Source organism: Pan paniscus, chromosome 2 (genome assembly GCF_029289425.2).
Source record: "Pan paniscus chromosome 2, NHGRI_mPanPan1-v2.0_pri, whole genome shotgun sequence".
In the NCBI taxonomy this organism is placed as follows: domain Eukaryota; kingdom Metazoa; phylum Chordata; class Mammalia; order Primates; family Hominidae; genus Pan; species Pan paniscus.
In genome coordinates, this window is record NC_085926.1 from 99,174,873 (window position 1) to 99,194,101 (window position 19,229).

Below are 19,229 nucleotides of genomic sequence, written 5' to 3' on the forward strand. Positions count from 1 at the left end.
CAGTATCGTAGTTTTAAATCTTCTCTGCCACTGGCTATCACTGTCATCTTAAGTAAGTCCCTTCATGTCTCCAAGATTTCCTTTCCTCAAATAAGAAACACTCAATTTACAAAGCCCTTATAAGGAAGAAATGAGATAATCTGCCTGGACATGCATAAACTTTGAAGAACTCAACAAACGTTGGTTATCACGGAGACTCCTGTCACATGGACAGGAAATTATGTGCTCACTCAGGTGTGACATTACTCTAGAGTAAACTGTTAAGTCTGTAGGTCAGGGTGGGGGGCTGTTTCAAAAGCTTACACTTGTTGCTCTCTCACAAAAGCTGCAAACTCAGGATCATTGGCATACAGTTCCAAAACTCTCATTCTCTCTTGAATTTCCTTAAACAAAAAAGAAACAATAGGCCACACATTGCATTAGAAAAACCTCAACAGCCTTTTAAAAGGGGTTCTAATTTTCATAAGGAATTGTTACATTCTGGGCTATTCAGAAGTATGCTATAAGAAAGAAGTGCAGGAGTGTGCACTTTCAGAGAAATGGAAGGATCTACATACACTACTCTGGATATTACATGTCCTGCTCTAAATCAGACATATTTCTAAGGAAGAAAGGGAGGAAGGAGAGAGTACCAGTTAATAATGAAAAAAAAAAAGCGCCATTGTGGGGGAAATAAGGTACCGCTTAGAATTTAATACTCTGTGCATATCATAGACTAGGAGATACGAGGTAAAAACCAATTACTAAATATTTTTTACACTTTCTTAAAGTCCATGTGCATGCACGCATACACTCATACACACCCCCACCCACCACCCCCTGCTCCCCCACACACACACCAGCAGTAGCTGCAACAGCAACAGTACAGCAACATAAATGCAAAGTTTCCCACCTCTCTGGAAAGCTCACTGCTCTCATACATCTGTCTGATTTCTTCTCTGCTCAGCCCACCAATCACGTCTCCGCTAGCAGAGCTGTAGAAGGGATGCTGAGGATAGGGTCCCTCATACTTCTCACATCCAGCCCTGTGACTTTCATACACGGGGTTGTACTTCACAGCATTCTCAATAGATGAGAGGCTGTCAGGCTGCCTGCTGGAGCCACTAAAAGAAAGATATGATTGATTCAGGCTCTTGTTTGGATGCTCAACTATGTGGAAGACTATTTACCTGGGACAAGATTTCTGTTGAAGAAAAACAGGTGCACTTTACACAAATGGTGGGACATAACTGTGAAAAACATCTAGATCAACCTCAAAAATTATTTGTCAGGTGTTATCATTATGATTTCCTCACATCCATGGCAAGTGCCCTGTGGACTTGTTCCATGTCTCATTCATCTTATTTGCCATGGCGCCTGGCATTCATAAATGTTGGAAACTATGTCTGCCAGTAGATGGTGCTTCATAAACTGTAGCTTCATCATTCCCAGAGTTATACACATTGAAAATCAGTGTGTAGCCACGCAGCAAATCTGACTGAAATATAAATATTACGGTCTAGGGGAAGCAGAGCCTCAATTAAATTCAACTCAGGTCTACACATATTTACCGAGCATTGATCATGTGCATAGGACTGTTCTACAAACTGCTGACACAAATAATCTTTTATCTCTGCCCTGGATGAGGTTACAGTCTAATGAAAAGTCAGACACAATAAGAATATAATAACAATGACGGAGGTATGTCCCAGGTGCTCCAGGACTTAGCCAAGTTGATGGTGAGAGAAGTAAACTAGACCTCAAGTTGTAGCTCTTACAGACTTCAGACGCACAGAAGCAAAGTACAATATGTGATTATGATCCTTGCATCCTAAGTCTAGCAAATGGACCAGGTTTTATTTCCCCATCAATGAAGCAACACCTAACTAAACAGAGAATGAGATTTCATTTATTGACAGACCCTTACCTAGATTTAAATTCTGGCTTATTACCACTAGCTTGAGCCAAAGAGGAGCAAGTTGTAACAGATCTGGTCCTCCCTGAAGGGAAATTCACCTCTTCTATCTCATCTCCAACATTGCTTCTCCAAATTCTTTCTGGCCATGAAATAGGCATTCTGGTCACACTCAACCATGCCTTTCCTTCGATGAGCCTTGAAGTTCATGCATGCCTCCCTGACTTTGCTCATGCTCATTCAACCAGCTAGAAAGCATCCCAGCCCAAACGTAGCAAATGTCTACTCTTTCTCTCCAGCAAATTACCACAGCCATCATTAAAACTTTTAAGACTCTTTCCCCAGGCAAAACTTATTTGTACCTCATCAAGGCTCCTTAGCATCTTATTCTTAGTGCTACTTCTGTTTGTCTTCAATTTGACACCCCTTTGAGGACAAGGACCATGTGTTTATTCAAATTCATAGCTCTCTTCCACCCAGCCAGCTCCTTGTCCAATATTTGGCACCTGGTAAGTACTAAATAAATGTGTAAATGGAACATTGTATTCCATTAGAGAGCTCTTTTCCTTATTTACCTGAAGGGACTCTCTCTTTCACTCCTGTCATGGTGTGCTTGAAGAGTCCTGATGAAGAAGTAGATGATAGCAGAAAAGATGACAAGAAGTCCAACCACGGAGGCAATAGTGATGCCTATGATCACGGGCTCAGACACAAATTCCTCACAGTGCTTGCCTCGGTACCACCAGTTCTCACCCACCCGGCACCTGCAACCAACAGTCACCAAGTCCGATATCTGAATCACTCTGCTCACACTGACAATTAACAGCAGAACCTTCTGAGGGACTAGAGGAAAGTAGAGAAATAAATGCTGACCATGTGAAGCTTCATAAAGAGTTGAATAGACAGATTAAAAGATCATACAATTTAAGGCGGTGCATAAAGCCCAGCACAGACCTAGTAGGTCCTCAATGACTGTTTGAAAGAAAACTGAATAAAAAGCTAAATAGGTTTAAGGAAATTATTCTACTTAACATCCTTATTTATAGATAACCAAAAAACAAGCCTAGGAAGGAAAGTGACTGGCATTAGGCCATACAATTAGTCTGCTGCAGAACTGGGCCTAGAACCCAGGCCTCCAGACTCCCCATGTCCTTTCAGTACGCTAAAGATATCCTTCAAACCCTAAGGCCACAGGGAAAGGAAATCACTGTTTTTCTAGGTAATATTAATTTCTCTGGACATGAAGAGACTGTTTTTCTCCTTATAAACTTTATCCTTCTTCATATAGAAGAGTCTAGATTATTTCTACTTATTTCCTGTTTCTGGCATCTATGCCAACATTTGCCCATTTTGACCTTGCAGACTGTCTTCTACTTTCTGTTTCTCCTCCTTATTCTCAGCATCCTCTCCTCTTCAACCACGCAGCTTTGGTTGTGTATGGTTGGAAAGGTGATTTGTTTGACTTTGTTTAAGGGGAGTGGGCAGATGACAGTCGGGCTAACTGAATCTGCTCATCTTCTCATTGGTTCTACCTTTAGAAAATGGATCTCAGATGTACTTAAAGAAAAATATTTTTGTCACCACTTTGAAAACTTTAAATACTTTAAAGTTTTTAAATGTTTGTCTTTATTTTTGAATGAATACTAAGTAGGAATAAGAGGGGCCCAAAACCTTTAAAAATATAATTCAAGTATAACAATAAAACTCATTTTCACTTTCAGATATAGAGGAACGTGATCTTATGCCTAAACCTCATTTGAACACCAGTTTCCTTATCATCACTATTAAAAACTACAATACAAAGATCTCCATCTGCTCCAAGTAGTCTCAGTAGGATTTTTTATTTTATTTTTATTTTTTTTGAGACAGAGTTTCAATCTTGTTGCCCAGGCTAGAGTGCAGTGGCACGATCTCAGCTCACTGCAACCTCTGCCTCCCGGGTTCAAGCAATTCTCCTGCCTTAGCCTCACAAGTAGCTGGGATTACAGGTGCCTGCCACCACACCCAGCTAATTTTTGTATTTTTAGTAGAGATGGGGTTTCGCCATGTTAGCCAGGATGGTCTCAATCTCCCGACCTCAGGTGATCCACCCACCTTGGCCTCCCAAAGTGCTGGGATTATAGGCATGAGCCACTGCACCCAGCCAGTAGGACATATTTAGACAATTTTTTTTTTTTGCAGTTCCCTAACAGCATAAATTACTGAATTGAAATTCAGGCCTGTTAAACAACTCATCCTCACATGACAGTTAGATGGCTCCCATCTATTGCCTAGATATAACTTCTATAATGCATACTATAATAAGTATCCTAAAATTATAGGTGCAGGCCCCTTTTCTTTAGAGGAAATATCTACAGCCTCTAAAGTCAAAATCTGTAACTACAACATACCTACAAATGGCCCCGTGCCCAGGCATAATGTCACACTTTCCATCATTCAAGCAGAAGTCAGGCTGTAGGTCACAGAGACTCTGACAGGGCCGTTCTTCCACACTCAGGTAACCAGGGAAGCATCTGCACTTTGCTTCTCCACTCCAGGGGTTGACCAGACACTCTGAAAATTCATTACAGGCCTGAAACTTGCAAGGGTTGGCTTCATCACCTAAAACATTAAACAAAGAATAATGCAAGAAAAGGCAAAACACAGAAACTGGGGTATACAAAGCCCTTCATTAAAGTTCTCCCCCAAAGTATATGGGACTCCTTTCCAGAACCATTAAATTACACCATCGCCACCAATACCACACACAAAAACTCTCACTCATCATAGATCGATAAGCTTTTGTCAAATTTTTGTGCAACTCAGAGCCAAATCATAAAACCCTATGACCTATCTAAGCCTTAACATATTTTATCTAGGGAGCATGTAGAAGCTTTAGAAATCCATGCCATGTAATTGCAGATCTAAGTTAAACACAATAGTAATTGTAGATCTAAATTAAACACAGTTTTCATGGACCATTCATTTCCACCAACCCCAACCTGCTGCAGTTGACCTCCACTCTACATACACTGCTACATGCCTTGCACAACACTGAGAACATGAATGGGGAGAGAGAGCTCAGAAGAGAACTGGTAGGAGCCTCAGGGATGGGTATAGCCCAGTAAGAGCAGCCTAGGAACAGTCAAGATTTGTGAAAATCAATGTTAGGAAAATAAGTCAGCCCTGCACTTCCTGAGGCCATTTCCAACAAAATATTTTTGCCTTCATAACTTAATTTTTCATTGATAGGGTGAGGGAAAATGACTATTTTTAAAAACGAATTAGGATAGTAGTCAGTCAAAAAAGATATGACATTGACCATGAATGGGCCTTCCATCCTGCCACAGTTCCCACATGTTCTTCACTGGTCAATGGTAATCTGTGAATGGTAAGTGGGCAAATGGTGACACAGACATTGAAAATAGAGAAAACAGGTGGAAATGATCCATAGACTCATCTGTATTAAAAAGTATAAAGTTTAGCTAGAAGACTATAGGGAATAAAAAGAAATAGCATAGTCTCTTGGTTTCCAAAATAATGGAAGGATCTACATACATAATGTTGTGAAAAGCAATGATTTCCTTGCTGCTCTGGAAATTGAAGACAATTTTGCACAAGTCTGTGCCCTTGGAGTTTGGAGATCACTGAAGTTGATCTCCTTTGGCCGCATGTGGTAACAGGGGAAATGTACTGAGTTGAATAGTGTCCCCAGAAGTTCATGTCCATCCAGAACCTCAGAATATGATCTTACTTGGAAACAGAGTATTTGTATATGTAATCAAGTTAAGAAGAGGCCATACGAGATTAGAATGAGCCCTAATGCAATGATTGGTGTCCTTATAAGAAGAGGGAAATTTGGACACAGACAGAAACACACAGGAAACAAGGCTATCTGGAGACAAAGGCAGATATTAGAGTGATACACCTATAAGCTAAGGGATGCCAAGGGATTGCTGGTAAACATCAGAAACCAGGAAAAGGTAAGGAAAGAGTCTTCCCTAGATCTTTCAGAGGGAACAGGGCCTGGCCAACATTTTGATTTTGGACTTCTAGCCTCAAGAACTGTGGGAGAATAAATTCCTGTTGTTTTAAGGCACCTAGTTTGTGGTACTTTGTTACAGCAGCCCTAGGAAACTAATACAGGGGACCACTGCCAAGATGCTCACATAACAGGAAAAACATACAAATGTGTTGACAGGTGGGAAATTTCTACAAGGGAACTGCACGGCCAGATTTCACTGTATATTTCCTAAGTCTTCACATCTTTATCCAGGTATTCGTTTTGTGACTTTGTAATCAGAAAATAATCTGATCCTTACCCAGCAGTGAGGGATAGGAGTGTCTATAGGGGTGAGGAAGATGGTACTGCATAGCTCTCCTTTGTTAATGGAAGTTCAAGAGCTTCTGAGACACTGCATGTTAAAGTAAGTTGGGCAAGAGTCAAGTCAATCTTGTCTCTAGCCAATCTTGAAATAAAGTACTTTAATCTGAAGGCCTTTAACTAAAAATATAAGATTGAATATCCCTTATCTAAAATTCTTGGGAGGAGAAGTTTGGATTTCAAATTTTTCAGATTTTGGAATATTTGCCTTTACATAATGAGATATCTTGGGGATGGAACACACGTCTACACAAAAAACTCATTTATGTTTCATATACACCTTATACACATAGACTGAAGGTAATTTTATACAACATTTTAAATAATTTTGTGCGTAAGACAAAGTTTGTGTATATTGAACCACCAGAAAGCAAAGAGGTCACTATTTCAGCCACCCATGTGGACAATCTGTGGTTGTTCGGCATCACCATCATGCTGTGCCTGGAAAAACTGTATCACTCCGAAGGGAAGTGTGAGAGTCTTTTTTCCCCTGGGCCCTCTGAATAAACTGTTGTGCATCTGTGTTTTGACTGCAACCCATCCCATGAGGCCAAGTGAAGAAATTTACCCTTGTAGCATCATGTCAGTGCTCAAAAAGTTTCAGACTGGAGCATTTCAGATTTCAGATTTTCATGTTAGGAATGCTTAACCACTATACATGTAGTAAAATGACTCTATTTAAAAATTTTGAAACTTTGTAACCATTCTGCAGGTATATGTGTCTGAGGTGAGAAAAATAGAGTCTATCTTTTCTATACATTAGGAAAAAGATATAGCCATAGGAAAAAGATAAAATATAGCCTTTTTGCTTCCAGGCCAAGGAGAAAGACAAAGCCTAATATTTTAATAATGTAAATAAAAGGCTGTGGTTTCAAAGTCTCTTTCCACTCCTTTGTGCTAGTTAAGAAAGGGTGCCCAGGTAGCTAACTGTATGTTTGGAAAAGTGCCTTAATGATTCTATTGGGGAAACAAAGGTAGAGTTGGAGGTAAATTTAGGATGGGAGACAGGGATCTAAATGGTGGAATTAATTACAATCTGGTTTTCTAGGAGCAGCTTAAAAGAAGGATAGATGGGTCTAGAAAAATGAGAGTAGAGGAAAGATGTGTAGATGGTCTGGAAAGACAGCTTTATGGCCTGAGCAACATCATAGCTGGCTGGGTCCTGGGAAAAAAGTTGGCCAGTAAGAGATGCCCTTGAGAGGGTGGCAGAGGAATTTAAGGATGGTTATGCCTAACTAATATTTTTAAGCCATCTGCCGTGCTGAGATAAAGCCTTCTCCATTACCTTCATACCATCAGCAAATGCCTGATAGAATCAACTGCCTTATGTTGGAGGTGCTTTGAGCAGATCAAAAACAGGATTGTGATTTGCATTAGGTTAACACCACAAGAGTCAAGACTCCCGTGAGACTGAAAATTCAGCAAAGAAAACTCAGAACTGGGGAGGATTAAGAGATATTTAAGTTCCTTAACAATGCCCAGAAATACTGAGGAGTTGAGGGAACATAGATGCAGGTTTTATACTGCACAGGGGTGGGGCTAATGCCAGCTAATTTGAATATTAAAAGTAAAGGCGAGCTTATAAACCTTGATGATATTGCATGCAGCTGACATGTGAGTTACATACAAAACTGAAGTAAGGTGGTGGCTGCCAAGATGGCCAAATAGGAACAGCTCCAGTCTGCAGCTCCCAGCGAGATCAATGCAGAAGGTGGGTGATTTCTGCATTTCCAACTGAGGTACCTGGCTCATCTCATTGGGACTGATTGGACAGTGGGTGCAGCCCACAGAGGGTGAGCCAAAGTAGGGTGGTGCGTCACCTCACCTGGAAGTGCAAGGGGTTGGGGTACTCCCTCCCCTAGCCAAGGGAAGCCATGAGGGACTGTGCCATGAGGAACAGTGCATTCAGCCCAGATACTATGCTTTTCCCACTGTCTTTGTAACCCGCAGACCAGGAAATTCCCTTGGGTGCCTATACCACCAGGGCCCTCCGTTTCAAGCAAAAAACTGGGCGGCCATTTGCACAGACACCAAGCTAGCTGCAGGAGTTGGTTTGTTTTTGTTTTTGTTTTTCATACCCTGGTGGCACCTGGAATGCCAGCAAGACAGAACCGTTTACTGCCCTGGAAAGGAGGCTGAAGCCAGGGAGCCAAGCGGTCTAGCTCAGCGAATCCCACCCCCACGGATCCCAGCAAGCTAAGATCCACTGGTTTGAAATTCTTGCTGCCAGCACAGCAGCCTGAAGTCAACCTGGGGCGCTCAAGCTTGGTGCAGAGAGGGGCGTCCACCATTACTGAGGCTTGAGTAGGTGGTTTTCCCCTCACAGTGTAAATAAAGCCGCCCGGAAATTTGAACTGGGTGGAGCCCACCACAGCTCAGCAAAGCCTCTGTAGCCAGACTGCCTCTATAGATTCCTCCTCTATGGGCAGGGCATCTCTGAAAGAATGGCAGCAGCCCCAGTCAGGGGCTTAGAGATAAAACTCCCCTCTCCCTGGGACAGAGTACCTGGGGGAAGGGGCGGCTGTAGGCGCAGTTTCAGCAGACTTAAACATTCCTGCCTGCTGGCTCTGAAGAGAGCAGCAGATCTCCCAGCACAGCACTCGAGCTCTGCTAAGGGACGATTGCCTCCTCAAGTGGGTCCCTGACCCCTATGTCTCCTGACTGGGAGACACCTCCCAGCAGGAATTGACAGACACCTCATACAGGAGAGCTCTGGCTGGCATCTGGTGGGTGCCCCTCTGGGACAAAGCTTCCAGAGGAAGGAACAGGCAGCAATCTTTGCTGTTCCACAGCCTCCGTTGGTGATACCCAGGCAAACAGAGTCTGGAGTGGACCTCCAGCAAGCTCCAGCAGACCTGCAGCAGAGGAGCCTGACTGTTAGAAGGAAAATTAACAAACAGAAAGGAATAGCATCAACATCAACAAAAAGGATGTCCAGACACAGAAACTCCATGCAAAGGTCACCAACATCAAAGACCAAAGGTAAATAAATCCATGAAGATGAGGAAAAACCAGCACAAAAAGGCTGAAAATTCCAAAAACGAGAATGCCTCTTCTCCCACAAAGGATCACAACTCCTTGCCAGCAAGGGAACAAAACTGGATGGAGAATGAGTTTGATGAAGTGACAGAAGTAGGCTTCAGAAGGTGGGTAATAACAAACTCCTGCGAGCTAAAGAAGCATGTTCTAACCCAATGCAAGGAAGCTAAGAACCTTGAAAAAAGGTTAGATGAATTGCTGACTAGAAAAACCAGTGTAGAGAAGAACATAAATGACCTGATGGAGCTGAAAAACACAGCACGAGAACTTAGTGAAGCATACACAAGTATCAATAGCTGAATCAATCAAGCAGAAGAAAGGATATGAGATTGAAGATCAACTTAATGAAATAAAGCATGAAGACAAGGTTAGAGAAAAAACAATGAAAAGGAAAAAACAAAGCCCCTGAGAAATATGGGACTATGTGAGAGACCAAACCTACATTTGATTGGTGTACCTGAAAGTGATGGGGAGAATGGAACCAAGTTGGAAAACACTCTGCAGGATATTATCCAGGAGAACTTCCCCAACCTAGCAAGACAGGCCAACATTAAATTCAGGAAATACAGAGAATCCCACAAAGATACTCCCCAAGAAGAGTAATCCCAAGACACATAATTGTCAGATTCACCAAGATTGAAATGAAGGAAAAAATGTTAAGGGCAGCCAGAGAGAAAGGTCGGGTTACCCACAAAGGGAAACCCATCAGACTAACAGCGGATCTCTCTGCAGAAACCCTACAAGCCAGAAGAGAGTGGGGACCAATATTCAACATTGTTAAAGAAAATAATTTTCAACCCAGAATTTCATATCCATCCAAACTAAGCTTCATATGCAAAGAAGAAATGAAATCCTTTACAGACAAGCAAATGCTGAGAGATTTTATCACCATTAGGCCTGCCTTACAAGAGCTCCTGAAGGAAGCACTAAATATGGAAAGGAAAAACCAGTAACAGCCACTGCAAAAACATACCAAATTATAAAGAACATTGACACTATAAAGAAACTGCATCTACTAACGGGCAAAATAACCAGTTAGCATCATACTGACAGGATCAAATTCATGCATAACAATATTTACCTTAAATGTAAACAGGCTAAATGCCCCAATTAAAAGACACAGACTGGCAAAATGGATAAAGAGACAAGACCCATCAGTGTGCTGTATTCAGAAGACCCATCTCATGTGCAAAGACACACATAGGCTCAAAATAAAGGGATGGAGGAAAATTTACCAAGCAAACACCAAACACCAAAAGCAATGGCAACAAAAGCCAAAATTGATAAATGGGATATAATTAAACTAAAGAGCTTCTGCACAGCAAAAGAAACTATCATCAGAGTGAACAGGCAACCTACAGAATGAGAAAACATGTTTGCAATCTATCCATCTGACAAAGGGCTAATATCCAGAATCTACAAGGAACTTAAACAAGTTTACAAGAAAAACACAAACAACCCAATCAAAAAGTGGGTGAAGGATATGAACAGACACTTCTCAAAAGAAAACATTTATGCAGCTAACAAACATATGAAAAAAGCTCATCATCAGTGGTCATTACAGAAATGCAAATCAAAACCACAATGAGATACCATCTCAAGCCAGTAGAATGGCGATCATTAAAAAGTCAGGAAACAACAGATGCTGGAGAGGATGTGGAGAAATAGGAACACCTTTACAATGTTGGTGGGAGTGTAAATTAGTTCAACCATTGTGGAAGACAGTGTGGTGATTCCTTAAGGATCTAAAACTAGAAATACCTCCCATTGCTGCCATATACCCAAAGGATTATAAATCATTCTACTATAAAGACACATGCACATGTATGTTTGTTGCGGCACTATTCACAATAGCAAATACTTGGAACCAATCCAAATGCCCATCAATGTTAGACTGGGTAAAGAAAATGTGGCACATATACACCATAGAATACTATGCAGCCATAAAAAGGATGAGTTCGTGTCCTTTGCGGGGACATGGATTAAGCTGGAAACCATTATTCTCAGCAAACTAACACAGTAATAGAAAACCAAACATTGCATGTTCTCACTCATAAGTGAGAGTTGAACAATGAGAACATATGGACACAGAGAGGGGAACATCACACATGGGGGCCTGTCAGGGGTGGAGTGCTAGAGGAGGGATAGCTTTAGGAGATATACCTAATGCAGATGACTGGCTGATGGGTGCAGCAAACCACCATGGCACATGTATACCTATGTAACAGATCTGCACGTTCTACACATGTATCCCAGAACTTGAAGTATAATAATAAAAAAAAACTGAAGTAAATGTATTTATTGTAATTCTCTTTGTTTTTATTTTTTATTTTTTATTTTTTTTTTAGAGACAGGTTCTCACTATGTTGCCCAGGCTAGAGTGTAGTTGTGTGATCATAGCTCATTGTAATCTCAACCTCCTAGACTCCAGCAATCTTCCCACCTCAGCCTCCCAAGTAGCTGGAACTACAGGCATATGCCACAGTGCCCAGCTAATTTTTAAGTTTTTCTGTAGAGATGGAGACTCACTATGTTGCTTAGGCTGGTCTCAAACTCATGGCCTCAAGCAATCCTTCTCCCTCAGCCTCCTAAAGTATTGGGATTACAAGTGTGAGTCACAGCACCAGGCCTGTAATTCTGTTTAAAAATAAGTAGATTGACCTTTGCAAAAGTTTTATAAATCATAACTGTTTGCATTTGTATAGTTAGTCAAATGTTTTATATATACTACTTGTTTATGCTTAGAATAGTCTCATAAAATACAGAGGCCAGGCAATATTACCCCCATTTAATATATGAGGAACTAAGGGTCAGGGATAAAATAGCCCATCTAGGGTCACACAAATAATAAATTGTAAAGCAGAAGAAGAAATCATTCCTTACAAATTATAATTAATTGCCTCTTCCACTATACCACATGACAAAGAATGTGCAAATGGCCTTAGAGAACTCAAGTGGTAAGAGATTTGGATATGAAGGATTAGTGAAACCATTTTCTTCACTTTCAATGAGTAATGATTCTTAAAGATTTCAGAAGAAAGTTCACTTCTTTCCTAAAGAATAGGATGACTTTCAAACCAGTTTGAGATTAAAAGGCACTGGAGAAATACAAAGCCAGGCATTCCTTTTCACTCCTCAACCTCTGTCTCTGGTATGTAGAAAGGAAGGCAGAACAAAATTTTACACTTCAACAGTGTTCTCTGCATCCAAGGCTTCCAAATAAAAGCAATGATTCATTTCACTCATTCACAGTATTTTTGAGTACCTTCTGTGTTCAAGACACTATCCTAAGTTCTGGCTAAAAAGTATTTAATAAAACAAACACATTCTCAGTCCTTGTAAAAAGCTCATGTGGAAAAAATAGCCATTAAGCAACTATGCACATAAATTAACATTATTACAATGATCATAACTCTCTAGGGGAAAAGAACATTGTACTGGTAATATAAAAACTGACAGGAAAGACTCAGTCTAGACTACAGGTGAGTCAATGAAAAGTCCTGAGGAAGTGACATTTGAACTGAGGCACATGGGTGAGCAGGAGTCAGTAAGAAGGCAAAAGTGGACAGTGTGTGCAAAGACTTTAAGGCAAGAAGAAGGTTTTGTATCTGAGTAACAAAAAACAAGCTGGTTTGACTAGAACATGTTGAGCAGAGGTTAGTTACATTGGATATCGGGGAAGAAGATGGGGACCAGGCCTTGTGGCTACTGAACCAGACAGCCATTCAAGAATACCATGGGGGCTATATGGAGGATGGATAGGAGGAGGAGCACGAGAGGATGTGGGGAAACTGGTCCAAAGGAGAGATCATGGTGATTTGGATGGAGTCGTAGCAATGGAGATAGAGAAAAGAGCATGGATTTGAGATATACTTAGAATTCAGAATCAGTGTAAGTTTGGTGAGTGACTAAAAGCTCCAGGTGTTAGGAATTGAGGTATCAAGGATGACTTCTCTGGCCAGGTGCGGTGGCTCACACCTGTAATCCCAGCACTTTGGGAGGCCGAGGTAGGTGGATCACCTGAGGTCAGGAGTTCAAGACCAGCCTAGCCAACATGGAGAAACTCCATCTCTACTAAAAATACAAAAAATTAGCCAGGTGTGGTGGCAGGTGCCTATAATCCAAGCTACTCGGGAGGCTGAGGCAGGAGAATTGCTTGAGCCCAGGAGGCAGAGGTTGCAGTGAGCCAAGGTCACACCATTACACTCCAGCCTGGGCAACAAGAGTGAAACGCCATCTCAAAAAGAAAAAAAAAAATTCTCAGGTTTCCAGCTTAAGTAGCTGAGTAGATAAAGCTTACATTTATGGAGAGAGAGAGAGAGAGAAGCTGAGAGAAAGAGTAGATTTAGCTGGAGAGTGGTGAGATATGGAAAAGAAGAGCTCACTCATAGCTATCTTAAATTTGATATACACAGAATACATTCAAGTGGAGACTGTCAAGTAAGTAGATAGATATTGATTCTGGAGGTTATGAGAGATGTTTGGTCTGCATATAAAAAATGTGGAGAGTTATTGACATTTATATAAGGCTTAAGACAATGCACATGGATGCAAAAACTTAAAGGGAAGATGGCCCAAACCTTGCGGTGACAACATGAAGGCATAGCAAGAATAGATCCAGTAGGTAAATAAAAACCAAAGCCAGATGTAGTGGGTAGAGAAAGGAATGGAGGTGAAATAATAAAGTAACATGTTTGGACGATGTTTTGAAAAGGGAATGATATTGATGTTCTTGGGAGAAATATTTTACTAGTTATCAAGATGTGGAAGATTTGTCTGACATAGTACTCTTTTTTCCTACAAGTATTGGATTCACCTTAATGCAATGAGGAAGAAAACACACAAGAATAATCACTGGATTCTATAAGACACCACCATGCTAGGCAATATCATACCTGATTCCACATCAAGAGAGTATTTATCAATAGCCAAGTTCATGGTATTGTAGGCAGTGGTACAAAAGTCTTCCAGAATCATGTACACTGCATTGTTGACGTTAGGAGGGACAGAATTGGCAAACTTCATTCGGCTGTTCACCACAATGCTGCCATTTCTGAAGTTGAGGATTTCTAAGTTCTGGAACCCCGTGAGATTTGACTGGAGATAGGGAACCAGCTACAATATACAAAAGTGGTAAGTTTATTGACAGCGTGTCACATTTTGTTCAATACATACCCAAACAAAACAAAACAAAAACACAGGTAAGACCCTGCCTCACTTTTCCTAATTGTATTTTATCTACATTTAAACTGTTAATTAACAAAAGTACAAATTAGGAATGATTTGACAGTATAAACTAGAAATGCTATAAGATTTTCATAGTGATATTTAGGAACCCCATGGAATTCATACATAGTTTTAGACACTCAGAGAGTTTATTCTCTGTTTCACTAAAGGATCACAACAGTGGAGGCAACATAGGTACCCACAAAACATTAGCTTCACAATAAAATGTGAAGAGAAATGTCAAACTTACTGTAGTCCCATAATTCATGGAAAACAATCTTCCTTGTAAATTATCACATCACTCTCATGCCACTTTTGTGTTTTCCATTTCTTGTATGTCTTACTGTTTTCTTACCAACCCTAGGCCATGATACTATTTGTGAATGATAGGAAGTGAATGTTCACAGCAGATCACACTTTCCCTGGCTCAGACCTTATGTGCTAGAGGGGAGGAGGAGTCGGTCATACATGATTATTCACTAGTGCCCATGTTTCACTTTTTATGCTTACCAATTCTAAGAATCTTTGCTCCAGGGCTTTATACTCCAAGGAGTTTTTATTAAACAGATCTTCTGAAAACATCATGTTAGTCACTCGAAGGCTGAAGAAAACCACCAAAGCTCCTGAAGTCTGGGTATAACTCAAGTCATCTCCTCCTTCTGTGGGCCAAGCCACACTAACCATCTCTGTGGAGTGAACACTTGTTGACATTTCCACATAACTACCAACCTTGCCATTTTGCTCTTGGACTTGCTCAGGCTGATAGTAATCTGTGCCTATCCGGTCCAGTTCTAACGAAATATCCTGTACACCCATAATTACTTCATCCTCTAGCAGGGTGGAGATTGTGGTTGGAGGCAATTTGGTAGACTGTGTCACAGATAACCAGAGCCTGTCAGCACTCTGTGGTGTACTTGCAAATATGTCTCTGGACAATTTCTCTAGGGAAGAAGTTCTTGTCCAAACTCTCTCTGATTCTGGCAATATAGTCCACAAAGTTTGCATATCTGGCTTTACCATTGAAACCTCACTGTCAAACCATTCATAGTTGGATGACTCGGTAATTTGTTCCATATCCTCCCTTAGGATGGCATCTGCCTGATCTGATTTATCAGTAGAGGCAGAGATTGCTACAGATGTCAGTATAAGAGGTGCTTTGGTAACTGAGTAATCATCAACACCAGGTACTTCTGATATGTGCTTGGGGAGGGTTAGAGACGCAGATTCAGCTGCAGTATCTGCGAAGATGGGCACAGCAGGCCCACTAAGAGGCTCTTCCTCTGGAAAGTGTGTGGATCTATCATCATGTTCATATTTTGAGTGCTTACTAATTTGGTCTGTGGAATCCATTTTGTCAACTAAAACTAGTTTCTTGTCTTCAATCTTAGCTGGCAAAAGTGAATCGTCATCTTCAAGCCACGGCTTGGACAGTGGTTCAGCGCTCTTCTCTGATGAAGTCTCACTCCATGGCCAAGTAATCAGATCTACCTTTTGCCCAGACCCTGAACCTAAACCACTGTCAAATATTAACTCTTTTTCCATGGATGCATCTGGCAGGAAAGGGCTCACTTTTAATTGGTCTTTGACTTTGGAGGTCAAGGAGTCCAAGCCAAAAGGTATAGAAGAGGTCAGATATGGTGAAGATGTTAAGGACACATCAGAGTCTTCCATGGATGGTATTGTTTCTTTTGGCACAGGTTGAGTGAATGAACTTGAAGGCAATGAATCAATAGAAAGAAAATCTTCTGACTCTTCAACATTGGCTAATCCTAAAAATAAAGTTTTCCATTAATTAATCTACAGAGTTGCCAAAATGTATTCCTAGTTCTCCTAATAAAACTAGTTGCCTGTTTTTTCCCTGTGAAGTTAAGAGGGACAATTGTTGACTTTTGCTTTTCTATATCTAGCAAACAACAAGAAGATCTGATAATGTGTTTGCAATATGGGACAGTCACTCATGAATATTATCTCCTTCTCAAGGATAACAATACCTTGACTATTGAAATAATCTTCAAACACTTGTTTTTTTTTTAATTCCACGAAAATAAAGAACTGCTGGTAGTAATTTTGACAACAAATACTACATCCAGCAGTAATTTAGGAAGAAAATTCCCTGAACATTGTGTTTCTCTTTGAATTCTCATTTTGCCTGTTATGTTTATTGTCCATCATCCTTCAGATTCACTCAATGTTCACAATCCTGAACTCATTATTTATATATTTCTTCATCTTCCTCATTTCACATGTAAACTCCATTCCTAAGTCACATTTATTTTTCCTTTCTTTCACAACATCTAGATTATCTATTTCATTTTCACTTCTTTATCTCTGCTGTGGCTCCATGATTTCGCTTCTTCCCTTCACAATACTACTACAAGTAAAAATCTTTAGACTTGGCCCCCACAACTAATTGTATTATAACCTAGTTGAATAATCTTCTTTGGTGCTATTTGTTTATTACTCCAATATTTAAGTAAAGTGGTTCTTTAATAGTAGTAGCAGTAATTTAACTAAACTATATACCCTTCAATATGACCTTCAAAATATCTGTTAATTGATCCCCACCCCAGCTCCCCAAGTTTATTTCTTATTATTTACCTATTTGGACTCTCCATTCCAACAAATTAAATTTGATTGTTCCCTCTCACACACAATTTTACCAAGACATTTTCCCCCTAATGAATGCTACCATGTTTTTTTCATAGCCATAGTCTCTTCCTCTCTTGAAAACCCCTGTCATCGGATACAATAAGAAGTACGAAAAGCAATTAAAGTTTCTCACCATCTTCTACCAAGTGAGATCCAGAAGTCCTTTCCTCAGAAGCCACAGGCAAGCCAGTCTGAAGCACTGCCGGGGTGACAGAATGAAGAGTCAAGCTGCTAACCTCTAAAACCTCTGGGGAAGAGCTGAGGCCCATCTTCGAGGGAAAGGCTAATTTGTGTGTAGACACTAAATCACCCAAAGGACTTTCTGACCAGAGTTCCCTGCCAGTGGCTGAGGGAGGACCAGAGCTGAAATCAAGTGGTGGAATACTGCTGGTGATGGATTCATCTGCTGAGGGCCATGCAGCTTGAAAGGTATTATCCTGGGGGGAAAAAAAGGCTAAATCATATCATAGATAAAAGAAACATATAAAAAGTGATTTTAAATACCACCTATCTGTCTATATTCCCAGATTTTCTAGGGACAAGGAGGCGGTGTATTAATAATAGTAGGAGTAGGAGGAGACATGGGCTCCAGAATCAAACAGATTTATAGTCAAATTCCAATATCTAGAGAAAAAGTATATCACCTCTCAACTGAAAACCAAGGACAGATGAGGTAACATATTTAAAAGCCCTCAAACAAAGTGAATTTGTGAGAGAAAATTTTTTTTGCTTTAGATGGTTCATTTTCCTCTGTGTTTTTAGCTTAAATGACTTTAAATACATAGAAGTTACTGTTATCTGTAACTTGTTGGCAAAGATCTAAGTACATTGCCCACAGCAGGAAAGAACAACTGGCAATTTTATTCATCATTCTGAAAAGATAATTAGTTAATGAAGGCCCTCTAGTTTGGTCAGAAATGTCACCACATCAAAATGTAGTCTGGTTACCTCAAATGAATAGCCACTCCTGTGAAATGGTATCACACTTAGGAAACATTAACAATTTCCTCTTTCTAGTGATGTTTTACTAATGTACTACTAACATTATCTTAAAATGTAGCTTCAGAAATGGAGAAGAATACAGAAACACAATCCTTGAACATGTTAATTATTTAATTTTATGAAGAACTGTCTATGTAAATGTACAATGATCAGCCAGGCACAGTGGCTCAGGTCTATAATCCCAGCACTTTGGGAAGCTGAGCCAGGAGGATCACTTGAGGCCAGCAGTCCAGACTGGGCAATATAGCAAGACCGCATCTCAACAACAACAAAAAATTAGCCAGGCATGGTGGCACACACCTGGAGTTCTAGCTACTTGGGAGACTGAGGGAGAAGGATCACTTGATCCTGAAAGTTCGAGACTACCATGAGCTAAGATCAACCCACTGCACTCCAGCCTGGGCTATAGAGCAAGACGTTGTCTCTTAAAAAAAAAAAAAATGTTTAACAATAATGCTAAGAGGTAAAACGACCATGGTATTTGGCAGAAGTTTATATAGTTCAGTCTATTCTGGATTCTGAATAACAAAGATAGATAACTACAATCCACAGGGAAAAAACTCATAAAATATTTCCTGGGTGTATGAAAACTGAAAAAGGAAAAGAGAAAAGAACAATCCTTTCCAGTCCTAAGAAGGTATTTGAGGCCGGGAGTGGTGGCTCACGCCTGTAATCCCAGCACTTTGGGAGGCTGATGCAGGCAGATAACCTGAGGTTGGGAGTTCGAGGCCAGCCTGATCAACATGGAGAAACCCCGCCTCTGCTAAAAATACAAAATTAGCTGGGTGTGGTGGCACATGCCTGTAATCCCAACTACTTGGGAGGCTGAGGTAGGAGAATCACTTGAACCTGGGCGGCGGAGGCTGCGGTGAGCCAAGATTGTGCCATTGTACTCCAGCCTGGGCAACAAGAGCAAAACTCCGTCTCAAAATAAAAAAAAAAGTAGGTATTTGAATCACATGGAAGCTTTTGAAAAACACAAATTCCCAGGCCTGACACTCAGAAATGTTAACTTAATTGGCCTGGGAGGGGAACCTAGACATGGGTACTTGTAAA

At 40.6% G+C, this 19,229-nt stretch overlaps 1 protein-coding gene across 1 annotated transcript in view; it reads right to left on the reverse strand.

Annotated features, from left to right (window-relative positions):
• Positions 1-299: 299 nt before the first annotated feature.
• Positions 300-19,229, reverse strand: part of IMPG2 (interphotoreceptor matrix proteoglycan 2) — a 90,692-nt gene continuing 71,762 nt past the window's right edge. The window contains exons 12-18 of the mRNA XM_003821920.4: positions 17,305-17,608; positions 15,033-16,291; positions 14,192-14,411; positions 4,285-4,495; positions 2,470-2,658; positions 893-1,103; positions 300-383 (exon numbers count right to left, since the gene is read on the reverse strand). Of these exons, the coding sequence (XP_003821968.2) occupies positions 300-383; positions 893-1,103; positions 2,470-2,658; positions 4,285-4,495; positions 14,192-14,411; positions 15,033-16,291; positions 17,305-17,608 (2,478 nt within the window). The remainder of the gene's footprint in view (positions 384-892; positions 1,104-2,469; positions 2,659-4,284; positions 4,496-14,191; positions 14,412-15,032; positions 16,292-17,304; positions 17,609-19,229) is intronic.